The sequence below is a fragment of the Excalfactoria chinensis genome, chromosome 3 (genome assembly GCF_039878825.1).
Source record: "Excalfactoria chinensis isolate bCotChi1 chromosome 3, bCotChi1.hap2, whole genome shotgun sequence".
In the NCBI taxonomy this organism is placed as follows: Eukaryota; Metazoa; Chordata; class Aves; order Galliformes; family Phasianidae; genus Excalfactoria; species Excalfactoria chinensis.
Genome location: NC_092827.1, coordinates 13,893,915 through 13,913,757, shown reverse-complemented (window position 1 = coordinate 13,913,757; position 19,843 = coordinate 13,893,915). Strand labels below are relative to the sequence as shown.

The 19,843-nt window shown below is 37.9% G+C and overlaps 1 protein-coding gene across 2 annotated transcripts in view; it reads left to right on the top strand.

The window, feature by feature from the left end:
- Window positions 1-19,766, top strand: part of ASAP2 (ArfGAP with SH3 domain, ankyrin repeat and PH domain 2) — an 87,129-nt gene extending 67,363 nt beyond the window's left edge. The window contains exons 17-28 of one of the 2 annotated variants that reach the window (XM_072331725.1): window positions 970-1,159; window positions 1,293-1,378; window positions 1,565-1,680; window positions 2,121-2,188; window positions 2,915-3,028; window positions 6,356-6,611; window positions 8,991-9,152; window positions 10,063-10,231; window positions 11,851-11,918; window positions 12,456-12,565; window positions 15,827-15,949; window positions 17,136-19,766. In XM_072331725.1, the coding sequence (XP_072187826.1) occupies window positions 970-1,159; window positions 1,293-1,378; window positions 1,565-1,680; window positions 2,121-2,188; window positions 2,915-3,028; window positions 6,356-6,611; window positions 8,991-9,152; window positions 10,063-10,231; window positions 11,851-11,918; window positions 12,456-12,565; window positions 15,827-15,949; window positions 17,136-17,210 (1,537 nt within the window). In that variant the 3' untranslated portion in view covers window positions 17,211-19,766. The remainder of the gene's footprint in view (window positions 1-969; window positions 1,160-1,292; window positions 1,379-1,564; window positions 1,681-2,120; window positions 2,189-2,914; window positions 3,029-6,355; window positions 6,612-8,990; window positions 9,153-10,062; window positions 10,232-11,850; window positions 11,919-12,455; window positions 12,566-15,826; window positions 15,950-17,135) is intronic. The other variant, XM_072331726.1, reaches the window with a different exon arrangement.
- The last annotated feature ends 77 nt before the right edge of the window (window positions 19,767-19,843 follow it).

The window sequence follows — 19,843 nt, the reverse complement described above, 5'->3', positions numbered from 1 at the left end:
TCTGTAACTGTATGGAATAAAGAGACAACATTTAATTGAATTCCTTGAAAACACTCAACTGTGTGATGGCAGAGACACAGCAAGGACAGCTGCCAACTTGGCTGTATAGGAGAGCTGGTAAACAATGCAGAAACAAACCCAGAAGAGCCAACTTTGAATAACGCTGATTTTATGTTATCCAGACTTCCACCATTCTGACATAGCCAGGGTAAAACGCTACAGTTAAAATAATATTGACTACTTCTATCAATAATTTTAGAAAGTAAATAGTAGTAATTAAAATTGCTCTCACTGAATGCTAGATAAGTAGCATAGAATGCTTGAAATCTGTTGTTCATCGATATTTTTTTTTTCCTTTTGCCCACTATTGTAATATTATTGATGATAAATTTGGGCATTGTTTAATGCCTTCTGAGCAATATTATATGCATCCCAAGAGCTGATAAGGAGTTATGCTTATGAGAGTCATGCCAGGTCTCAAACTTACTGTGATGGGAAGAAAAATAGTCATTTGTTAGTTCTGTACTAACAGCTAAAGTGGTAATTCATATTCTGATTCAGGTACCCTAAGTGGTAGTTTTCACCTCAGTTTGGAGGGGAAACTGAAAACTCTGCTACATTCTCCCTGTCTGCTCTAGTTGTGGTGAACAGTTGCTTTACAGATCATAGTCACTGCAGTGAACATAGATTCAAGGAAAACATCAACCTGGAAGACTGCTGCTAACAAAACAGGTTTATGAAGCTTTGATTCAGAGGGGAAAACTTTCAGTCTGTTTTGATATTGGCTATTTAATTAATCTTCTGTAGTTCCATTTCTTCCTGGAAATATGAGATGCCATGTCTTAGATGAATATTTTAAGCAGAAGAATGAGAAGTACAGGCTTTCTCAGATGTTATTTTGAATGACTTGCATGGATCTATGCAAGTTCTAACTAAAAAAATATGACAGTAAACTATATTCAATTTCAGGAATGCAAGAAAAGATTATATTACTGCCAAGTATATTGAGAGAAAATATGCAAGAAAAAAGCATGCTGACAATGCAGCTAAACTGCATGCTCTTTGTGAAGCTGTCAAATCAAGAGACATTCTTGGATTAGTTCAAGTGTATGCTGACGGTGTGGATCTCACAGAAAAAATTCCACTGGCCAATGGTCATGTAAGTGTGGCAATTTTTATTAGAGAAAAATGTTATTAAGAATTGCAATATGCTCTTATAAATTAAAAAGGATTCTGTTTTCTAATGGAGATCAGATTTGTAATGCTGTTCCATACACTTATGTTATTCCTAGGAGCAAGATGAAACAGCACTTCACCTCGCTGTTAGATCAGTTGATAGAACATCCCTCCATATAGTTGACTTTTTAGTGCAGAACAGGTGAGTATGTTGAAAATATTACAATGTTACTGATGCTGATTTTCTGTCAAGTAATACTTCAAATGAATTTTGATATTTGCAGATGTAACTTTATTATTTAAAAATCTTGTAATGATAAAGACTTACTGATACGGTGTAGGAAACTGATTTTAATCAGCTTTCCTGTTCTTTCTCATACTCCAATAGTGGCAATCTAGACAAGCAGACATGTAAAGGTAGTACAGCCCTGCACTACTGCTGTCTGACTGACAACGTTGAGTGCCTCAAATTGCTGCTGAGAGGGAAAGCTTCCATTGAAATAGGTAAAAGGGTAATGTGTACCTCAACTTAGTATTTGTCACTGCTGCAAATAAGAAAAATGTGAGGGTGGAATACATGATTTTTCTCCTCAGCTGTTTTAACAGTTCTGAGAATGGTAACTTTTGTTTGAAAAAAATCAATATTTGTTGTATATTTCAAGTTTAAATTGACGTATGCATTACACTTGTGTTTAAACAAATCTCCTTAAGCACTGAGACTTTCAACTGACATCTTGCCCTTTCATGGCCATCATTCCATAGATGTGACACGTAGACTCCCTACTGCTTATCATGTTCACTGGGCTGCTATTTCTTGGACCTACATACAAAGGAAAGAGATGAATTCTAGATTATGTTGGTATAGTACTTGCAGGTATATCTTGTCTTTAGCAAGGGACAGTAATAATGACTCCTGTCATCTTTCTTTTCTTGATATAATGCAGCTAATGAATCAGGAGAGACACCACTTGATATAGCTAAGCGCTTAAAACATACTCACTGTGAAGAATTGGTAAGTATGGCATCTTTCCTCATGTTTGTTGATTTATAAGCAGAATTATGTCTGGATATTTAACCACTTACAATTGAATATTCAACAAAAGTTATCCAGAGTAGCTTTCTGCTTAGGAAAAACAATAAATTTATATGTTTATAAGAAGAAAATTATTGTTTTTCTTAGATTCTTTGAAAATATTTTACTTATTGGGGCCAGAAGATGATTGAGATATTGGCGTCCCATACACAAATATGTTGTCAGACAACCTGTTGAAATTGAACCAATAAAATACCTTTTAAGGGTTAAGGCCATAGAAATGGAATTTGCTACCATCACTACATCTGTTAAGCATGGAAAATTGGTCAATAGAGTCAAGGCGCCTTGATCAGTGAGAGTTTCAAACCATCTGCCACTGCAGTTAATGTCTTTGACTTGCAGTTTCTAAGTTGAAACACGTTGGTTGTGGTGTTTCTTGTCAAAAATTGGAGAGAGGGCCTGTGATTCAAAGACTGGTTGTTTTTGATCTCTTTGTGCTGTGCTTGGTCAGAGCTTCATTGTTTGAACTTAAACCATTGTGTTGACTTTCCAAATTAGTGAATTTTGTTTTTAAAACAAAAGTGATATTTGTACTTGGGAGCCAGATTTCCTTCAATGTGTATTTTTGTGTATTTTCAGTTGTGGTGTTTTAAAAGTAAGTTCTGCACATACCGTAAGTGTCAACAGTCATGTTTTATTCCTCAGCTAACTCAAGCACTGTCTGGGAGATTTAACTCTCATGTTCACGTAGAATATGAATGGCGATTACTCCATGAAGACCTTGATGAAAGTGATGATGATGTGGATGAAAAGTTACAGGTTTGCATCAGTACACTATTAATTTTCTGTTCGTGTATCTGTGTAAGTAAGTTGTTCATAATGATCTCAATAGGACTTCAAACTGTGGGAGTGGAGATAATGCAAAATGATATTCTGTAGTCTAACGCAGTAGCTTAAATGTTAATTTTTTAAATTACTATTTTCTTCTGTTTAAAATGTTTAGAAAAAAAAATCACATCTGGCTAATTGCAGTCGGGTCATTGGTCATGTTTTCTTCTTAAAGGGGTGGATATGCATTCAACATAGTTGTTATTTTTTTTGATATGCTAGAAATATGTAGGTCTTCTGATCTTGAAGCAGAAGTCACATGCTAAGAAAAGTGCCATTACAAAGAGATATACCTTACAGTCCCTCCTCATTTTCTGAAGCACCTCCACTGTTGGCTATAGTTTTGTTTTTAGTGGCACTAAACTTGTGCATTAAATTGAGCTTTTTCAGCAGTAGCAGGACAGTGTCTTAATTCTGAATCTTCCTGTGAAAATGCCTTTTTTCTCCGTTTTCATACCTGAAGCTTCATGTAAAGGGGTAGTGCTACTGGGTCACGGAATTGTGCAGAATGGCTGAGGCTGGAAGGGGCCTCTAGAGACACTCTGGTCCAAACCCGCTTCCTAAGTGGGGTCACCTAGAGGCTATTGCCCAGAATTGTAACCAGATGGCTTTTGAAAATCTCCAAGGATGGTGACATTACAAGTATTCGTATTACAAAGTATTCCAATGCCATAGGAACTTGAGTCCATTAAAAAAGAAAAACAATAACAGCAACAACAACAAAACATTTTCCAGTTTCAGGATGAACTTTAAAAAGTATTTAAGCACATAAACATACAGACAGGGTGCAAATTTTGATACCAGAGCAACTTTGAGAGGTGGCTTGCCAAATAATTCGGAATGTTGCATAGGCTTCAAAATACAGCCTTGTGAAATGTACTCTATTTGAAGTATTATGTAGAAGTATTGAGCGATGTTCTGTGTGTGTGTGTGTGCACAGAGTTCTTATTGCTTGTGCCTTTCCTGCTTTGTTTGTAAGGTGCAAGAAGTACACAGGAGCAAATACAATAGAGATGAGCAATATTTGCTGCTCTCTAGATGTTAGCACAACTGTTTTTCTGTTGGAGGTAGCTAAAAAAAGAATCCTTTTTCCTATGGGATATATATATTATATATTATATAGTGAGCTCTGACGGCTGACTTAGCAAAGAAGTCAGAGATAGCAAAGAAGAGAAGCCATCACAAGCCCACCCTTAAGATTTTTCTTGAGAATTTTGGTGTCTATGCAAGCATCTGTAATCTGTGGGCTGTTAAATCCAGTCCTTTTGGTATACCTAAACATTTGTGTACTCCTGTATATCATGTCACCATTCAGATGGTAATAGAAATAATAGTGACATTTTTGATAAAGCAGCTCTAAACTTTCTGTTGCAATTTTTTTTCCTGCAGTAAAACCGAAGTACTTTACAAGTGGGTGTCTGCTCTGGGACACACTGAGCCTCCTAAATTGCTTTTATAAATTTCAATCCATTTTTTTCTTCACTTCCTCTATTGTTGCTGATTGCTTTCTGTGCCTGTGCTTTTTCTCTGGCCAGTCACTGAGTTCCACCTCACATAAAAGTTACCTTTTACTATTAAGCACTGAGGCTACTGTAATGAAACTGATTCTTCACTGCCCACTATTAGTAGGCTTTATCTATGGGGAATTTTGAAAGGAGATTAAGGACTATTAATCACTAGTGTCTGTTACTACACTGCATGCACTGGTGCATATTGCAGTTGCTTAGCATCACGTGTGATCTGAGTTCCAATTGTGGATATCAGTGTATTAGTTAACCTCTTCTCTCTTTCTTTCAAATAAATTTTATCATCTTTGTCAGCAAGGATAATTTCTGAAATGGCACTTCTTTTAGTCCATGATTTTTGTATAAAAGAGAGCCTAATCTGAAAGAAGGTAAAGACAGTCCAGCTGGTTTCTGCTGCTGTTCCATGCCCAACTGCCTGATCCAGCCTCATTGTTTGCCTCCAATCTAGCACATATTTAACCCTGCATCAAGCTGTTTCAGTTTGGTATAACAGCGAAAGCTAAGTCAGCAAGGCAAAAAAATGAATCTAATGGTTTAGAAAGCAGAAGCAAGTGTGGGTTGAAGTGAATATCAGAAACAGGGCAGTGGAGATATCAGGGAAGGTGAGGAGTCATCCAGCAAGGAGTGGCACTGCTAGGCCAGAGTAAAGACAGGGATTAGTGCAGGTGGATGGCACTCACATCATTTTGAGTTATCACCTTGTGCTGTAACACATCCAAAGGCCTGCATGATCTTACATGATCTATCCAGAGAAGGCTCTGAATGTGTTCAGAGGAAACTTGATTGCCTATTCAAAGTATTGTCGATGAAAGTCTATTCTGCTTAAATGCTTTTACTCTAAATAGTTATTTTAATTTCATACAGTGCAGCTAAGTGTTTATCTGACACTGTTTCTAAAGTCATATTTAATTATGCTCTCTGAACTGTGGAATGTTGCAACCCACTCCTGCAATAGCCATATGAATTTTTAACTCAAGCTGTTTTAATGATTTGATAACAATGATTATCATGCTTGCTGTTGAAACAGAAAAACTAATGTTGTATGCATGGCAAACAGATGACTTGCTGCAGATCTCAAGGACAGCGAATTGGAGCTCACTTGATAATGTGCATAGGTTGAGCGGTATTCCATCCCCACTGCCAGTTAATTTCCATAGCTGGTGCTGTGTTATTAGTGAGCTAAAAAGAGTTCATGAGAAGTCTGGGCTACTGATGTGTTACAGCTTGAGCTACAGGTAGAATACTCAGATGCAGTTCTGTCCTTGGGATGAGTATCGTTGGTTTGGGATCTAACACTGCAGAACTCCATATGGGGATCAGATTCTTCGGTTGTTTTTATGTTTTTGAGAAATATTACATGATATTTTTATGCAGGAAAATTTGATCTATTCTGAATACCTGTATTCATTACTGTCTGTAGCAATTTAGTTCTTATAGATCTTTCAAGGTCCCTTCCAATCCCTGACATTCTGTGTGTATATACAGAATGCAGAATGATCATATAGGAGTATGCGACAAGAGAAAATGAAAGAATAACTTCTTGAAATGCAATTCACATTAATTTTTTTTTAATTAACATGCGGAGTTCTTGAAAGGGGAGGAGAGTACATTCCAGATTATGTATTTAGAAGCAACGAAAATGCATTTTACAAGCAATTTTTACTATCTTGAAATTAGTATAATGAGTACAAATAATGCAGTATCAGTAAGCACTTCTGTTGTTGTATTAAAGCAACCCAGTCCTAATCGAAGAGAGGACAGGCCCGTCAGCTTCTATCAGCTTGGATCAAATCAACTTCAGCCTAATGTAGCATCGTTGGCAAGAGATGCAGCAAACATTGCTAAGGACAAGCAAAGGGGATTTATGCCAAGTATACTGCAGAATGAAACGTACGGAGCAATACTCAGTGGCAGTCCACCTCCCGTTCAGCCTACAGTACCTGTTACAAGCAGTGCACCTCCTCTACCTCCAAGGAATATTGGCAAAGGTACTAACACTGGAGAATATGTTAGATGACCGGGATCATGACTATTTCTTTCTTTCATTTTCAAGTTTTCTTTTACAGTTATTTTGCACAGGTAAGTATTGGAACAGTTCATTGATATCTTCACCTTGCATATTTGAAGTGAGTCTGCACAACCAGTTCTGAGTTCGATTTTCTGTCTAAGTGCAAGAAAGTACACATTAGTGTGTGAGAAAAGGACACCAAGTAACTTCAATAAAATCAAACCTTTTATTAAAAGAAGGGCTACAGTCAACCTAGTTTGGCAAGTACATTTTGCTTAAAATCCATCTTTGGCAGAGTGAAAACTTACAGGTGCAATTTTCATAGTACTTGACTGCTATAGGAAATTGTTTGAATACATAGGAAAAGGAGAATGTATGCCAAACATGAGAGATTTTTAACATTACAGAATCTTCTCTTAATTAATAAATGCTTCAAGGTTGATAAAATAAAATGGAACGAAGTATAGATTCACAGTATGGAAATCTGGATAAATTATAGAACTATTAGTTGCCTGAAAACTCAAATGATCAGCAGAACAATATACATGAAATGTACTGGCTTCATCTCAGTTCAGAAAGGATGCAAAATCTGCCATTAAAGCTGACACCTAAGCCTCATTCTTATGTTCATATTTAATCTGTTTGGATATTGGAGAAGAGTAGATAAATTTGTCCACAGTCTCTCATCGATGCTAAACTTATGGAAAGTTAAACTTCAGAAAGTGACTGTAAACACTTTATTTTCTAATAGATTCAAATTCCATAAGACAACGTTAGGAGTGCAGAATGTTCTAGGCTTCTGAGTGACATCTGCCTTGGAAAGCACTGCACAGAGGTTAGAATACAGGGCTTCATGTGACAGTGATCATGGCTGAGATTGCAAATAGAACATTTGTGTTATATGGAAACTCAGTTGTTCCACAGGAATGGCTGCAGCATAAAAAGCGGATTAAAATGTATTGTTTTGTGAGAAAAAAGACTGAGAACAATAGCACAGCGTGGTTCTGTGCTACTTTGAGAGAGCGGTGTGAAACTGGAAGAAGTTTAGCTTTGCACACAGCTTTGTTTCTTGTCCAAGGTGGAATTCCTTTCACCTGATATTTTTGCATGAAGTCTAAGCTTAATATCAAGTTGTTTTTTACTTGATGAGAAGGAAAAGGAACGCGCCTCCCACCAAACAGGAAAATCTCCCCAGTGTTGTCTTTTGGCTGTGAGGGAGTTTGCATGGTCCGTTTAACTGTTAGATACTATCCCTAAATTAGTTAATATAATTGGATAGTTAAAAAGACTCTTTTACCCTTTGATATTATTTTACCCATGGCAAACCATACGGTTTTACCCAGTGTTTGCCCTTGATTAAATGACACTTGAAATAGGGTCATTTTAATTGCATTCCCAGCCCCAGACTTGTTGGCACCAGTATAGTGCAACTCATGCCAAGAAAGCATGCTGCCTGGCTCAGAGAGACTATTAACTCATGTACTTTACTCTAGCAGTGCATTAGCCTATTATTTTATATTCTTGGTTAAAAGCAATGATAGTATCGCCAGTCTTAGCTTCATGTCAGTAGCTGATACTGTTGTTATGCTTATGATGTATTGTTATTACTCCTTTATCCTCTTAGCTTTAAGCTGTTCTTCAAGTCTTCTGAGCCTTTTATGCTTTTCCTTGCAACCTGATATTTATTCATGCCTTACTCTGTTTCGTTTTTTCTTAATATGATGTTCATGCTCTGCGAAGGGAAAAAAATGGCATGAAAAATGCAATTGGCCTTATGATGAAAACCAGTAGTGTGCGTTTTACGAATGGGGAGGCAGCTCTTTGGTGTGGAATCATTTAGGAGGCTCTGAAAAAGCAGAACTGTGTAACCAATTCTGTTTTCATGCATAGCTGTTCTAGCTTCTTGTTTATGTCAAATTCAGTTTCATGTCAATTCTAAATCAAAACTGATGTTTCATTCTGAGTCAGCAAAATCTGCTAATATTAAGAACGAGGTCCTTTTTGTTTGGTGTACCTGAGGTGATTACAGCCATTAGCCACAGAATAAAGAAGGTAGCGAGACGTGTCTTCTCTCTTCTTGTTAAAAAATTTCTGCTTTTCAGGTGTTGGTCTACTTTAAAGTAATGCCCAGAAATAAATTTTGGGGTAAAGAGTTAGTAAGACTTCAGGCAGAAACTTGCATGTATTTTTTTAGAGCAGATTCTGATTTCTGCTCTGGTATTCCTGCAGGATGGCAGCAGTTCTAATTTGGTGAACACAGTGTACAGCTGCACTACTTTTAAAAGCACAAGTGTCAATACTAACGCTTCGTGCTTAGGGTGAGCAAAAATAATAACGCAGTATTTTCCTCTCTTTTTAGTTCAGCCTTCAGTTCTTGGCAGTGGTATTCAGACAATTTCTTCATCTAATACAATGTGGAAGACAAATTCTTTAGGAGTGGAAAGTATAAGCAGGCAGAGATCTTCATCTGATCCACCAGCTATTCATCCCCCTGTGCCGCCATTGCGTGTAACATCTACAAGTATGTTTCCACTTTCCCCTGTTTTCCCTTCTGCTGTATCTAATCATAGTTGGCTTATTTTTCCATTTTTCACAACTCATGCTTCCTCTTTTGGTGACTGTAGCTTTGGCCTATCGTTCCCATCCAGTGACTTCGTATGAGCTGTCTTCTCTGATGTTCCAGTGAGGATTGTACGGTGTATTGCAGGGTCAACAGTACCTTACTATTAGAGCTAAAGAACTTTCCATTTGTATGCGTAGCTTTAATGATGCATTTCTCGTTGGTGACTTGTAAAGATAAGTGTTTCATGTAAGCCTTGGGCTCCAGACTTCCACCTCTCCGCCACTGTGCTTAATTCTTGCAGAATGTAGGAATGCAAAGAGACGTTTTGGTGCATCGCCAGCTGTTGTTGTGGTGGTTTCAAGAATTCAGTAGAAATTTTAATTGCTTACTAAACCTAATGTGAAGTTTCTTTAACTAAATGTTGTCTTAACAGGATTTTAAAAGAAGCTCCTCTGAACATAATTTCTCAGATATTCACTCAGCTATTTTTCCATAAAACAAAAACCGAAGGTCTTGATTGAGCAAACAGAATTCAGTTAAATATAATCATATTCTTGAAAATACTAGATCAGAATGACTTTGTTAAGAAACAAGAACTTTCTGTTTATACTTCAATGCTTTGTTGAATGGAAGTACTTGTGAGCTCTCTGGTCTTGAGTAGGTGAAACTAAAGGTAAGCCACGTTGCAGAGAGGTCTTTCTTCCAATGGAAGGATTTCTGTATGTTTAAATTGTTGATTACAAGTAGTAAAGTATTTTTCTGTGTTAGAGATAAATCCTGTAACAGGAAAACCTATGGATGAGAATCCAAGAGACAAAATGGTAAATAGAAGTCTAATTGCTTTTCACTGTCTAACTTCTTTCTATAGATGTGCTTTCTCCTGCACCACCGCCTCCAGTGGCAAAGACAGCCAGCATTATGGAAGCTCTGAACCAGCAATCTAAGCAGCAACCAGCTCCTCCACAAACTAAGCCAACCCCACCACCACTGCCCCCACAACCTCCTAGTAGAGTTTCTCAAAGAAAGCCTATTCCTGGGTAATTGTTGCCATTTTAGTATTTAATGCATATATTTCATGATTATTATTAACTTTTCAATTATGTGGCGTGTAGCATGAAAGTCTTCTAAAAGGTACACACACCTTTGCCAGTGATGTGTATGTGAATGAACAGAAGACAGATACTAAGGGAGTTACATTACAAGGATTCCCACGGTAAAAACAGGGTAGACTAGTGATTTGATATCGGGTGACTTGCATAATAGCTACAGAATGCTTGTCCTTGGTGGAAGTAAGAAGCCACAAAGAATAATCAATTTCTAGTTTTCTTATAGCAAAGAAGAGATAAGAGGATATTATGTCTGATGATGTCATTTGTTGTTCACATGCTTGTTCTTTGTTCAGTTCCATTCAGTATTTTCATTCATGGTGGAAGCAGAAAATATCCAGATTTGCAGGAAACAAAGTTAGAAGGGACCCATGTCCTGGTGAATGGGATTACTTTGAGAGGAGCCTTGAAAAATGGTAGTAGTCTAGGGACAGGAAGGATGTTACTTAGTAAGCAACACTTGGTACTGAGGAGTGATCAGCTACAGAAACAGACTGTGGAGAACAGCAAAGTATGGTTAAACAAAAATCCCTCAGGGGAAGAATCTGCAAAGACATAATGAGTCATAAATAAAAGTTAGTCAGAAGACTTAGGAATTAATCCTTCCAATTGTCTTAACGTCAGTAACCCTCATCTGAAGTACTCAATTCAGTATTAGGTGTTGAAGTAAAATAAATACTCAAAGTACTGAAGCTGAAACCAGGGGAGATCAGTAAGATAAAGAGACATCTAGAAAATACAGCCTATTATGATAAAAGTTTGGAAGAAATGAGAGTCTCTCATCTTTTAAGAGAGGTTGTAGCACAGATACAAGTCTTGAAATATATACAAAGCGTTGGATGATGTCATTCCCTTTTACATTTCAAGGGGGCTCTAAAAATAATATTGTGGTTTAAATCGTAGCAAGAATAATTTAGACACTAGGGAAAGCTTTCCTAAAGGAAGCATAGTGGAATATGTTACCAGATTTTCTAGGAATTTGTTTGATTCTCTGCCACTAAAAATTTGGCAGAATGTAGCCTGTACAAACCTAGATAGTTATAGGAGCATGTATATATATTCATCTATGTGAGATCATATGTAGGGGTGATGCTTTCTGATGAGAGATAAATGACCTTTGACCTTCATTTGTTGCCCTCTGATTGTATATAACATTCAAGTAACATAACAAAAGTAAAAGGGAGAAGCAGCTTGAAGTTTGCTGTAATGTACAGACAATGTATAATTATATATATTGTTAATGAATTGCACCGAAGAATATTAAAAAGCAATGGTATGAACTTCAGAACTTAAGAAAATCTGCTCTATACAAACTGCAGAAATTGAACCTAGAATTATTCCTCTACCTTACATTTGTAGCTGAAGTGCAACTAATCATCGGCTTACTCAAAAATAAGGAAGAAAAGTAATATTTTAAAATTAAAATATCAGTCACCAAAATATACTGATGATGTCACAAGAACTTTATAATATGAAAAAATGCTTGGATTCTTGTGGTTGGTGTTCCTGGTTGTTTCTTAAATGTAAGGATTTCTTACTTTCTTGAACAGCTCTGAGAAGTCGTCCGGCTTAAGTAACAAGGGACAGTCCAGGGGACTTGGAGCTCTACAACAAACTGGTAATTATGGGTTAGAGATTTATTTTGCTGCATTTAGTGTAATGGGGCCAGTTATTTCATTTACTTTGTGCATTTACACAGTCAGTACCAGCATTCTTGTTTATTTTCTTGATTGTGTAGGCCTCCGTGCTTAAAGCGTTTCTCCATGAATTGAGCAATATTTTAGCTACTGTTTTAGGGCACTGCAATAAAATATTGAAGGTTTGCATGGATTCTGTGGTGATTTTAGTGGAATTTTTCCCGCCCAATATCCTTTTTGTCTCTGTGTTTTCTGTTTATTGGTTGTTACTGTGATATGAACACAGCAAGAACTTGCTGATCGTTATCTGCCATCTTTGTTAGAACTCTCCTGTGAAGGGTGTAGCATCTTGACAAAGATGGCCTTGATTAAGCAAGGAAAGTTCTAGAAGCGTGCAGTTTGTAATGAATGTGTGGAGAAATAAGAAAACTCGTTCTGGTCTCATCTGTGTCATAGGCTTTTTTCTTTTGTAACATATCTGCGATATTAGAATTTGATTGTTTTACTTGCCTTATCAGCAGGAGAATCCTCTTCTGTATGTGACATTCCAGTAACACAGACTGGTTCTACAGCAAATACTTTGGCACAGATCCAGCCACCAGCACCAATGCCAAGGAAATCCCAAATAGTAAGTAGACAGTCTGGATTTGGACTTCGTTAAATTTTCCACACACTATCAAACACACTCCTGAGATTAATAATCTGTCCTGCTAGAAAGTAAGTGTGTGAACCATGAAAAATACAAATCCTCTGTTCAGTGTGTGACTTCTGGTAGATACTCATGAAAACCTTGCTTCTCTTGCATTTCCTAAGTGATGGCAAGTGGTCTTTAATTAAAAAGAATGCCAGCAGAAAACAAGAGCAAACCAAAGACAGAGCTTGGATTCGTTGGTTATGTCTGAATGTGATCCACACCACGTGTAGAATTTATGGGTTATTGAGGGTAAATGAGCTTGACAAGTTACAGTAGGTCATTTGTAAGTCATTTATAACTTGATTCTTAAACTTCAGTAAAGTGGTAAGGGCGGTTTTTTGCTTTCTTTTATAATGGAAATAGATATAATTGTTTATCTAGGTACATTAAATGACTTCAGACTAGACTGGTCAGAGCCAAGCTCAAAAGAAGAGAAATTGGATCTCTGATGAATTGGCTATCTTTACAACTCTTTGTCATGCTGAGTATAGGCAAATGGCAGGACAGAGATCCCATGCTCTTGAGGTGCTCTTCGTGACAAGGCCTGGGCTGTTTTATACTTCAGATTCTGTATAGCAACATGGTTTAATGGGTAAATAATAGACTGAGAGGTGGGAGATGTGCTGTTTCTGTCTCCAGAACTGTGTTATTAAGGGGATATAATAAAATATCTTTCTTTCTTCGGTCCTCTGTCACTCCATTCGTTTTTCCTTAACCATGTCTATTGAAATAGTCACTCTCCAGGACAGACTTCAGTGTGTTCATGTGCATAGTCTTGCACATTTGTTTGGTGCTCCTAGAACTCCTATTAGCTTTTGTCATCAGATAATATGAGAAAAGCCGCAGAGACATCTGGAGTTCATCTTGCATTAGTTGGTATTGTAAAATCTTCTGATTTCTTGCCTCTCCCACTCTTGGTTAACCAAGTTACCATCTGTCTTGCATCAAAATAACTTTCATGGTTTAGACCACAATTTAATGGTCTGGTTAGTGAGAAGTAGAGTAGCTATCCCTTTTGCTTATATGCACTAAGGGAATTGCCATTTCTGTAAAGCAGTTGAACCCTGATCCCAATTTCTTTTGTGTGTTTTGGGATTCAGGTGTGAGCACTGGATGCATCTGTTCAGCCCAGCTGATAATTCTGAAACAGCTCCCTACCTGGCTTTCTGTATAGATTAAGGTCATAGTAGTTCTGTATCTTGTTCTCTCCTTTTCTGTTTCATAGGACAAACTGTTTACTTCTGTGTGAAAGGGCTGTCCTGGTTGGTTTTTAGAAACAGTCTGTCTCTACTCAATGGATAATATTAGATGCATGTAATGAGGAACATGTCTGACTCCAAATAACTCCGGGGCATCAGTAGGCTGAATTTTTTGCGACTGAAAAACTCAGCTGCATATTTCTCTTCTGTCCTAAGACAAAGAAGTAAGGGAAACCTGGCTCAGGGTGTATGCTAGTTAAGGTGCTTTAGCTAAATCAATCTAGCAAAAGCATCTTAGCTGAGATTTAGTCAAGAGCCCCCTCAGCTAAGGAGCTTTAGCTAGATCAGTCTAGCTAAAGCACTTGACTAAATTGCTCCCTTTAGCCTTATACTCCAGTATTTTTTGCTATGTCTGCCAGAAAATACAGAAGCCAGCTGAGATTTAGGAAATGACTGCAGAAGTTCTCCTTGAGTAAAGAAAAAAAAGGTCTAGTTATACATATGCATGCAGCCAGTGGCTTGTCTCCTATATAATGCATTTGCCCAATAGCCTGTTTTTCATTTAGAAAGTTCCTGATGCAGCATTTTTTTCTATGTATACTTGAGATTCTTGAAAACGTTGTAGACATTTGGAATATTCTCCTGAAAGATGTTAGTCTCCTGGGAATGGGAATTTATTTTAATTCCTTTGACATTCAAAGAATAAGAAATGCTTGGAAATACAACCCTTTGAAGTTAGTAATTATGTCACTGTTGTACTGATGCGAAGCTCTTCCCCCTTGACAAAGTTGGTTGTGGTTCAAACTGTGACTTGGCTGAGGTGGAGCAAAATCACTGTGATGCAGTGCAGGGCTGCATCTCCCTGGGGTATGCCCACAAACAGAGCCTAAGGATGTGTCTCATCTGGACAGGACATGGTTTGTACCATAAAGTGAGTGGATGCTTGTGGATGAAGTCTTTTCTCCCACGCTTCCTGTTCCATGGCTGAGCTAAGCAGAGACTGGGACAAGTTTCTGGGGCATTCCAGGATGGTGGTGAGACTTGATTTTCCTTGTCCCATCTGGAGCCTCTGTCCCTAACATACACTGCATTAACAGCTCTCTGTTGACCTGAATGGCTGTGACATTTTAAGGTAGAAAGAAAAGACTTGGTGACTGAGGCAGGAGAAACTGGAGGAAAGGGTAGATTCATGGTAGAAAGCTTATGCTGTGCCACCTGATCCTGTACCTCCCCACTCCTTGCATGGAGATCACTATGAACATAGCTTTAGTGTTCATCTGCAAGAGGAACTGAAAGCAAATTCAGCAGCTGTAGATAGTGCAGGATAGGAACAAGCCAAGTTGCACAGAGACCTGAGATTAGGGAGGTGGATACTGTGATGCTAAGGCAAAACAATTTCAACGTGGTTTCAAACAAAACATGACTAGGATTGGAATCCCATTGCAATACTGAAGTACTGAAACTCTCTAATAAACAGTAGTGTGAACTTTCCTATTGGAAAACCACTCCTGTGTCTTGCAGCCTTCAGCACTAATAAGAGCCTGAATATATTTTAGAAAATTTATAGATTAAAAGAGTTTAGTAAATTAAAAAGGGGTGTTGCTGTGTGCCAAGGTGCAGGGGCATATTGGTAGGTGACTCAGGTCTCTTTCTGTTAATGCTGTTGCACTCACAGCATAGCACTTGATTGACCATCACGTATTTGGAGTAAAGTCCTGCTTGCTGCAGTGATTTTGAGCTCTGAAGGCTGGCTTGGGTGAGCCAGAATGGAAGATTACAAAGGGAAAGCCGACCCACACTGATGATGTAGAAGTTCTGAAAAGCTTTGAATGCTGCCAATTTCAGACTGAACCATGAGCATCCAGAGTAGAAGATGTAGCTGAACTCTAACCTATGAAAAATAACAGTACCATTTCTGCTGCACTCTTTTGATCAATTCTGTCTGCTTTGATTCCTCCACGCTTTTTATTTACATTTATTTATTTTTACATTTCAGTCAAAAACTAAACCCAAAAGAGTGAAAGCAATTTACAACTGTGTAGCTGATAACCCAGATGAGCTAACTTTTTCAGAAGGAGATATCATTGTAGTTGATGGCGAAGAAGATCAGGAGTGGTGGGTGAGTATTTTGTATTTCCTGCCAGCATACTTTAAAGGAAATACATGGAGTGTAGAGGTTGACTTAGGCTGGACGTTAGGGCGAAGTTCTTTACTAGGAGAGTGGTGAGGTCCTGGAACAGGCTGCCCAGGGAGGTTGTGGATGCCCCATCCCTGGAGGTGTTCAAGGCCAGGTTGGATGGGACCCTGGGCAACCTGATCTAGTAAACATGGAAGTTTGGTGGCCCTGCCACACAGGGGGGTTGGAGCTTCATGATCCTTGAGGTCCCTTCCAACCTGGGTCATTCTGTGTGTGATTCTGTGATTGATTCTGAATTCAAGAGATTCCTGTTGGGTTTCCAAATAACAGAAGTTTCATCTCTTGAAAGCCATATTCCAGGTGTTTCTTCCATTCAGAAATCAAGCTTCGGATAAATCTTTAGCTTTTCATTCAGGAAAAAAGAAGTTTGATTAGTAGGGTACCCAGTACGTGTAACTAAGGAAATTCTTGGGTGGGTGTCAGCAATTTAAGAATCTACAACTATTTTATCTTCCTTGAAGATGCCCTGAGGTGGTCCTCAGGAGACGGCTTTTTATTGCCTTGGTTCTTTAGCTGACTGAAATTGAGGAGTGGTCTATTGTGTGTGCTGGGAAACCATCTCAACTATTTGCACTCCAAAGCTGCATCAGCTGAAGAAGTCTTGGAAAATTGCTGTGAAAACACTTGCCTTAGTCTGATTGTTAGCTAGCAAAGAGTACAGTTCCATATTGCATCTAAACTGGCAGTAATGCTGTATGAGTACATATAGATTCCTGTAAAACCTTGGGGTTAATTGAAGCTTGATTCATTCTTTTCACTCACTGTTAAGAGGAGAAAGCAGAAGCAAACAAACAGAGGCTGAGCTGCCAGGCATTCCAGAATGAACAGAAACGGTGCCATAGAGGTACTGCATTATGGGGTGTTGCTTTCAATAAGATGAATAAAACAGAATTTGAAAACAACAACAACAACAAACAACTTTGTAGCTGAATAACAAATGCATCCTGTTGGTCTGAGTTTTCTTACGATGTTTCTTCGTCTTTGGCAAAAGGAGAAAAAAAGACAAACAGACTTGTCATACTTTAGTCAGGAAAGTGACTGGTGCTCGTTTTGGTGATATTGTGATTCCTTTTTGAGATTAACTTGAAAAATGTCTGACCTCTTGCAGATTGGTCATATTGATGGAGATCCAAGTCGGAAAGGAGCTTTCCCTGTATCATTTGTGCACTTTATTGTTGACTAAATTGCTACTGATAAGTGGAGACATTTCTCATTACCAGCGGTCACAGAGATAAGTTTTGCTCTATTTCATTTCATCTACCTATCTGCAGACACCTTGCCAGAACACTGCCCAAGTCCTAGGTACTGTAGCTTACTTTTTTATTACCATTGTTCTGATTTTGGGACTTTTAGAACTTTTTTCTATGTGAAAACTTCTCATGATCAGTTTACACTTAAAAAAAACAAACAAACAAAAAAAAAAAACAAAAAAAAAACACACAAAAAAACCTCTTCCTGTATTTTTTTAAGGTGAACTGAAAAGCTTTAACAATCAAAATCCATGTAAGTATGTGAACATCGCAACATAAAGAATGTTCTTTTTAAAACCACTCACTGTAATTTTATTCTCCCTTTTTAACCTGACAATACCACGCTTCAGTGTTGCTTCCCCAGTCAAGGAAATTGTGTGCATTTGTAACAGGGCAGTGAATTTATCCAGTTCTCAGTACTGTTTGAAGTACTTGGAACCAAAACATGCCAGCTGCTGCATAGTTCTAAAGTGAGCTCGTTCAGCATTTTGCCATAGTGGCTGTCATCCGGGATGGTGTCTTCGGCCAGGTAAAAGTGAAAAAGTATTTCAGTTTACCACAGGAGAAACTTCTTTCTTTCGGAATGGATGTAGATATTTGCTTAAAGTTATCTGAAATCTGTGTTAGTCGTTGAACTTCCTAGGTCTGATTTTGTGAGCTTGAGACTTTATTTTTCTAGGCTGCACGCGTGTGGAATTTGTTTTTCGAATGTTCTTTGTGTATGTTACATCCATTTTGGTCATTTAATGTGACTACTGCTGGTTAACTAAACTGTGGCAATATTACTGAGTTACTGCATTAACTCAAGGATAATGAAAACTGCACTTCCTGAAATGTACTTAACCATGATGATGGATTGCAGAACATTTCTTACACTTGTATCATTATAGTGGTTATGCTTTTTGTTTGTTTGTTTGTTTTGAGTTTCTTAACGTGCTCACACAGAACGGATTTGGTGGAAGACTTAGAGAACTGCCCTTGGTTCAGAAGGTCTCGGACACCTCACGAGTGCAGTTTGTTACGTTCTATTTGATAAAAATCTGTGTGCCACTACCTTGCAAACAGCAATAGTTTGCTAACTCACTCTGTATTTATATAATATACCCACGTATATGGTAGCTACACTGTTGTTACATTTGTTTAACTCATTTGTGAACAAAGGCTAGGCTATTGATAATGCCGTTGGTTGGTGGTAAAGCACCAAAACAAACTGGGTGTCATTTTGGTGTTGGCATATTCTGGGATTGGACCAGTGGTTGCTTTGATGCTACAGAAACAACTGGTGTGCGTTACTGTACGCCACGGTGGCTGTGGTCACGTTTTGTGAATCTTCTCTCTACGTTTATCAGGAGAAGTTCAAATTTCTGATAAGTGGTGTTTAAATTCAGCCATTTCACATGTAACCGAATGGAAAATAAGCCGCTGCGTGTCCTTATCTGGAGAAGAATCACATATCACAAAGTGCTGGGAGAGCAACACTGATCTTACCTTCTATTGCTTTTCCTGAATGGTACAGTTGGTCAATAGCCTCTCAAACGTGTGGGTACAGCCGAGTATACACAGAACTTCCATTTTCTTGATGCTGTTGCTGCAGTTTAAATGGGGAACAAACTGGAATGTTTCAAGATATTTTTGTTGCAAGTTGAAGCAAATTAGTCCGTATTTTCAAAGTTCCCAGTGAAATGATAGAGTAATAGTTTAGCACTACAGTTCTATTCACTTACTGAATCTCAGTTTGCAACACTATTTTGTATGTTTCTATCCCTGATAGAGTCTAGAGAGTAAATGGGCATATTATTTTGCACAGATCTCCTATTGTACAGTATTTTTAACACAGAATCTTATAGTGTACAACTCGTAAAGTTTAAACAATGATGCAAATTTTCCTTGGGCTCTGCTAGAAGAGGAACACACTTTAAAATTGGTCACAGTCCTGTTCATTATTCACTTGGAAAGCCTTTAGACTACACTGTAATAGCACTGACAGTGCAGACTGTTAAAGTGTCGAGGACCAATTCAGAGCAGCTAAGCAAAATTTACCCCTAGATTTTCAACACTTCTCAAAGTTTGCTTTTCCTCTGGCAGAGGAAGAAGAAATCCTAGAGCCTGTAGATATCTATTTATAATATAAAACTTAGAATTTTACGGCCAGAATCTTGGCATATTTCATAGACCTTTTCAAATCCGATCAAAGTAATGATTGAAAAAAAAACAACCTGTTAATAGACTATTAGGTTGCTGTGTTAACTGTTTAAAAAGAAGCAAAGGACACTTAAAAATGCAGCTTAGAATGCTATGAGATGTATAATATTCAATTCAGTGGTTTTTATTTTGTTTAGTTGCAGAGCAACTGTATATATTGTATAACCGAAAATCAACTCTTATTTTCAATGTCCTGAATGCGGTGATTTATAATTAGAGCATGATTAATAAATTTTACTCTTGTTAACCAGTCAAACGTCTGGAAAAATAAAACTACTTTTAAAATCACTTTGGCTGCTTCTGTGTTGCTTCCACAGTGTCGTTCTTTGTGTGAGGTGAGAACTGTGCAGACAGCACATCTTCC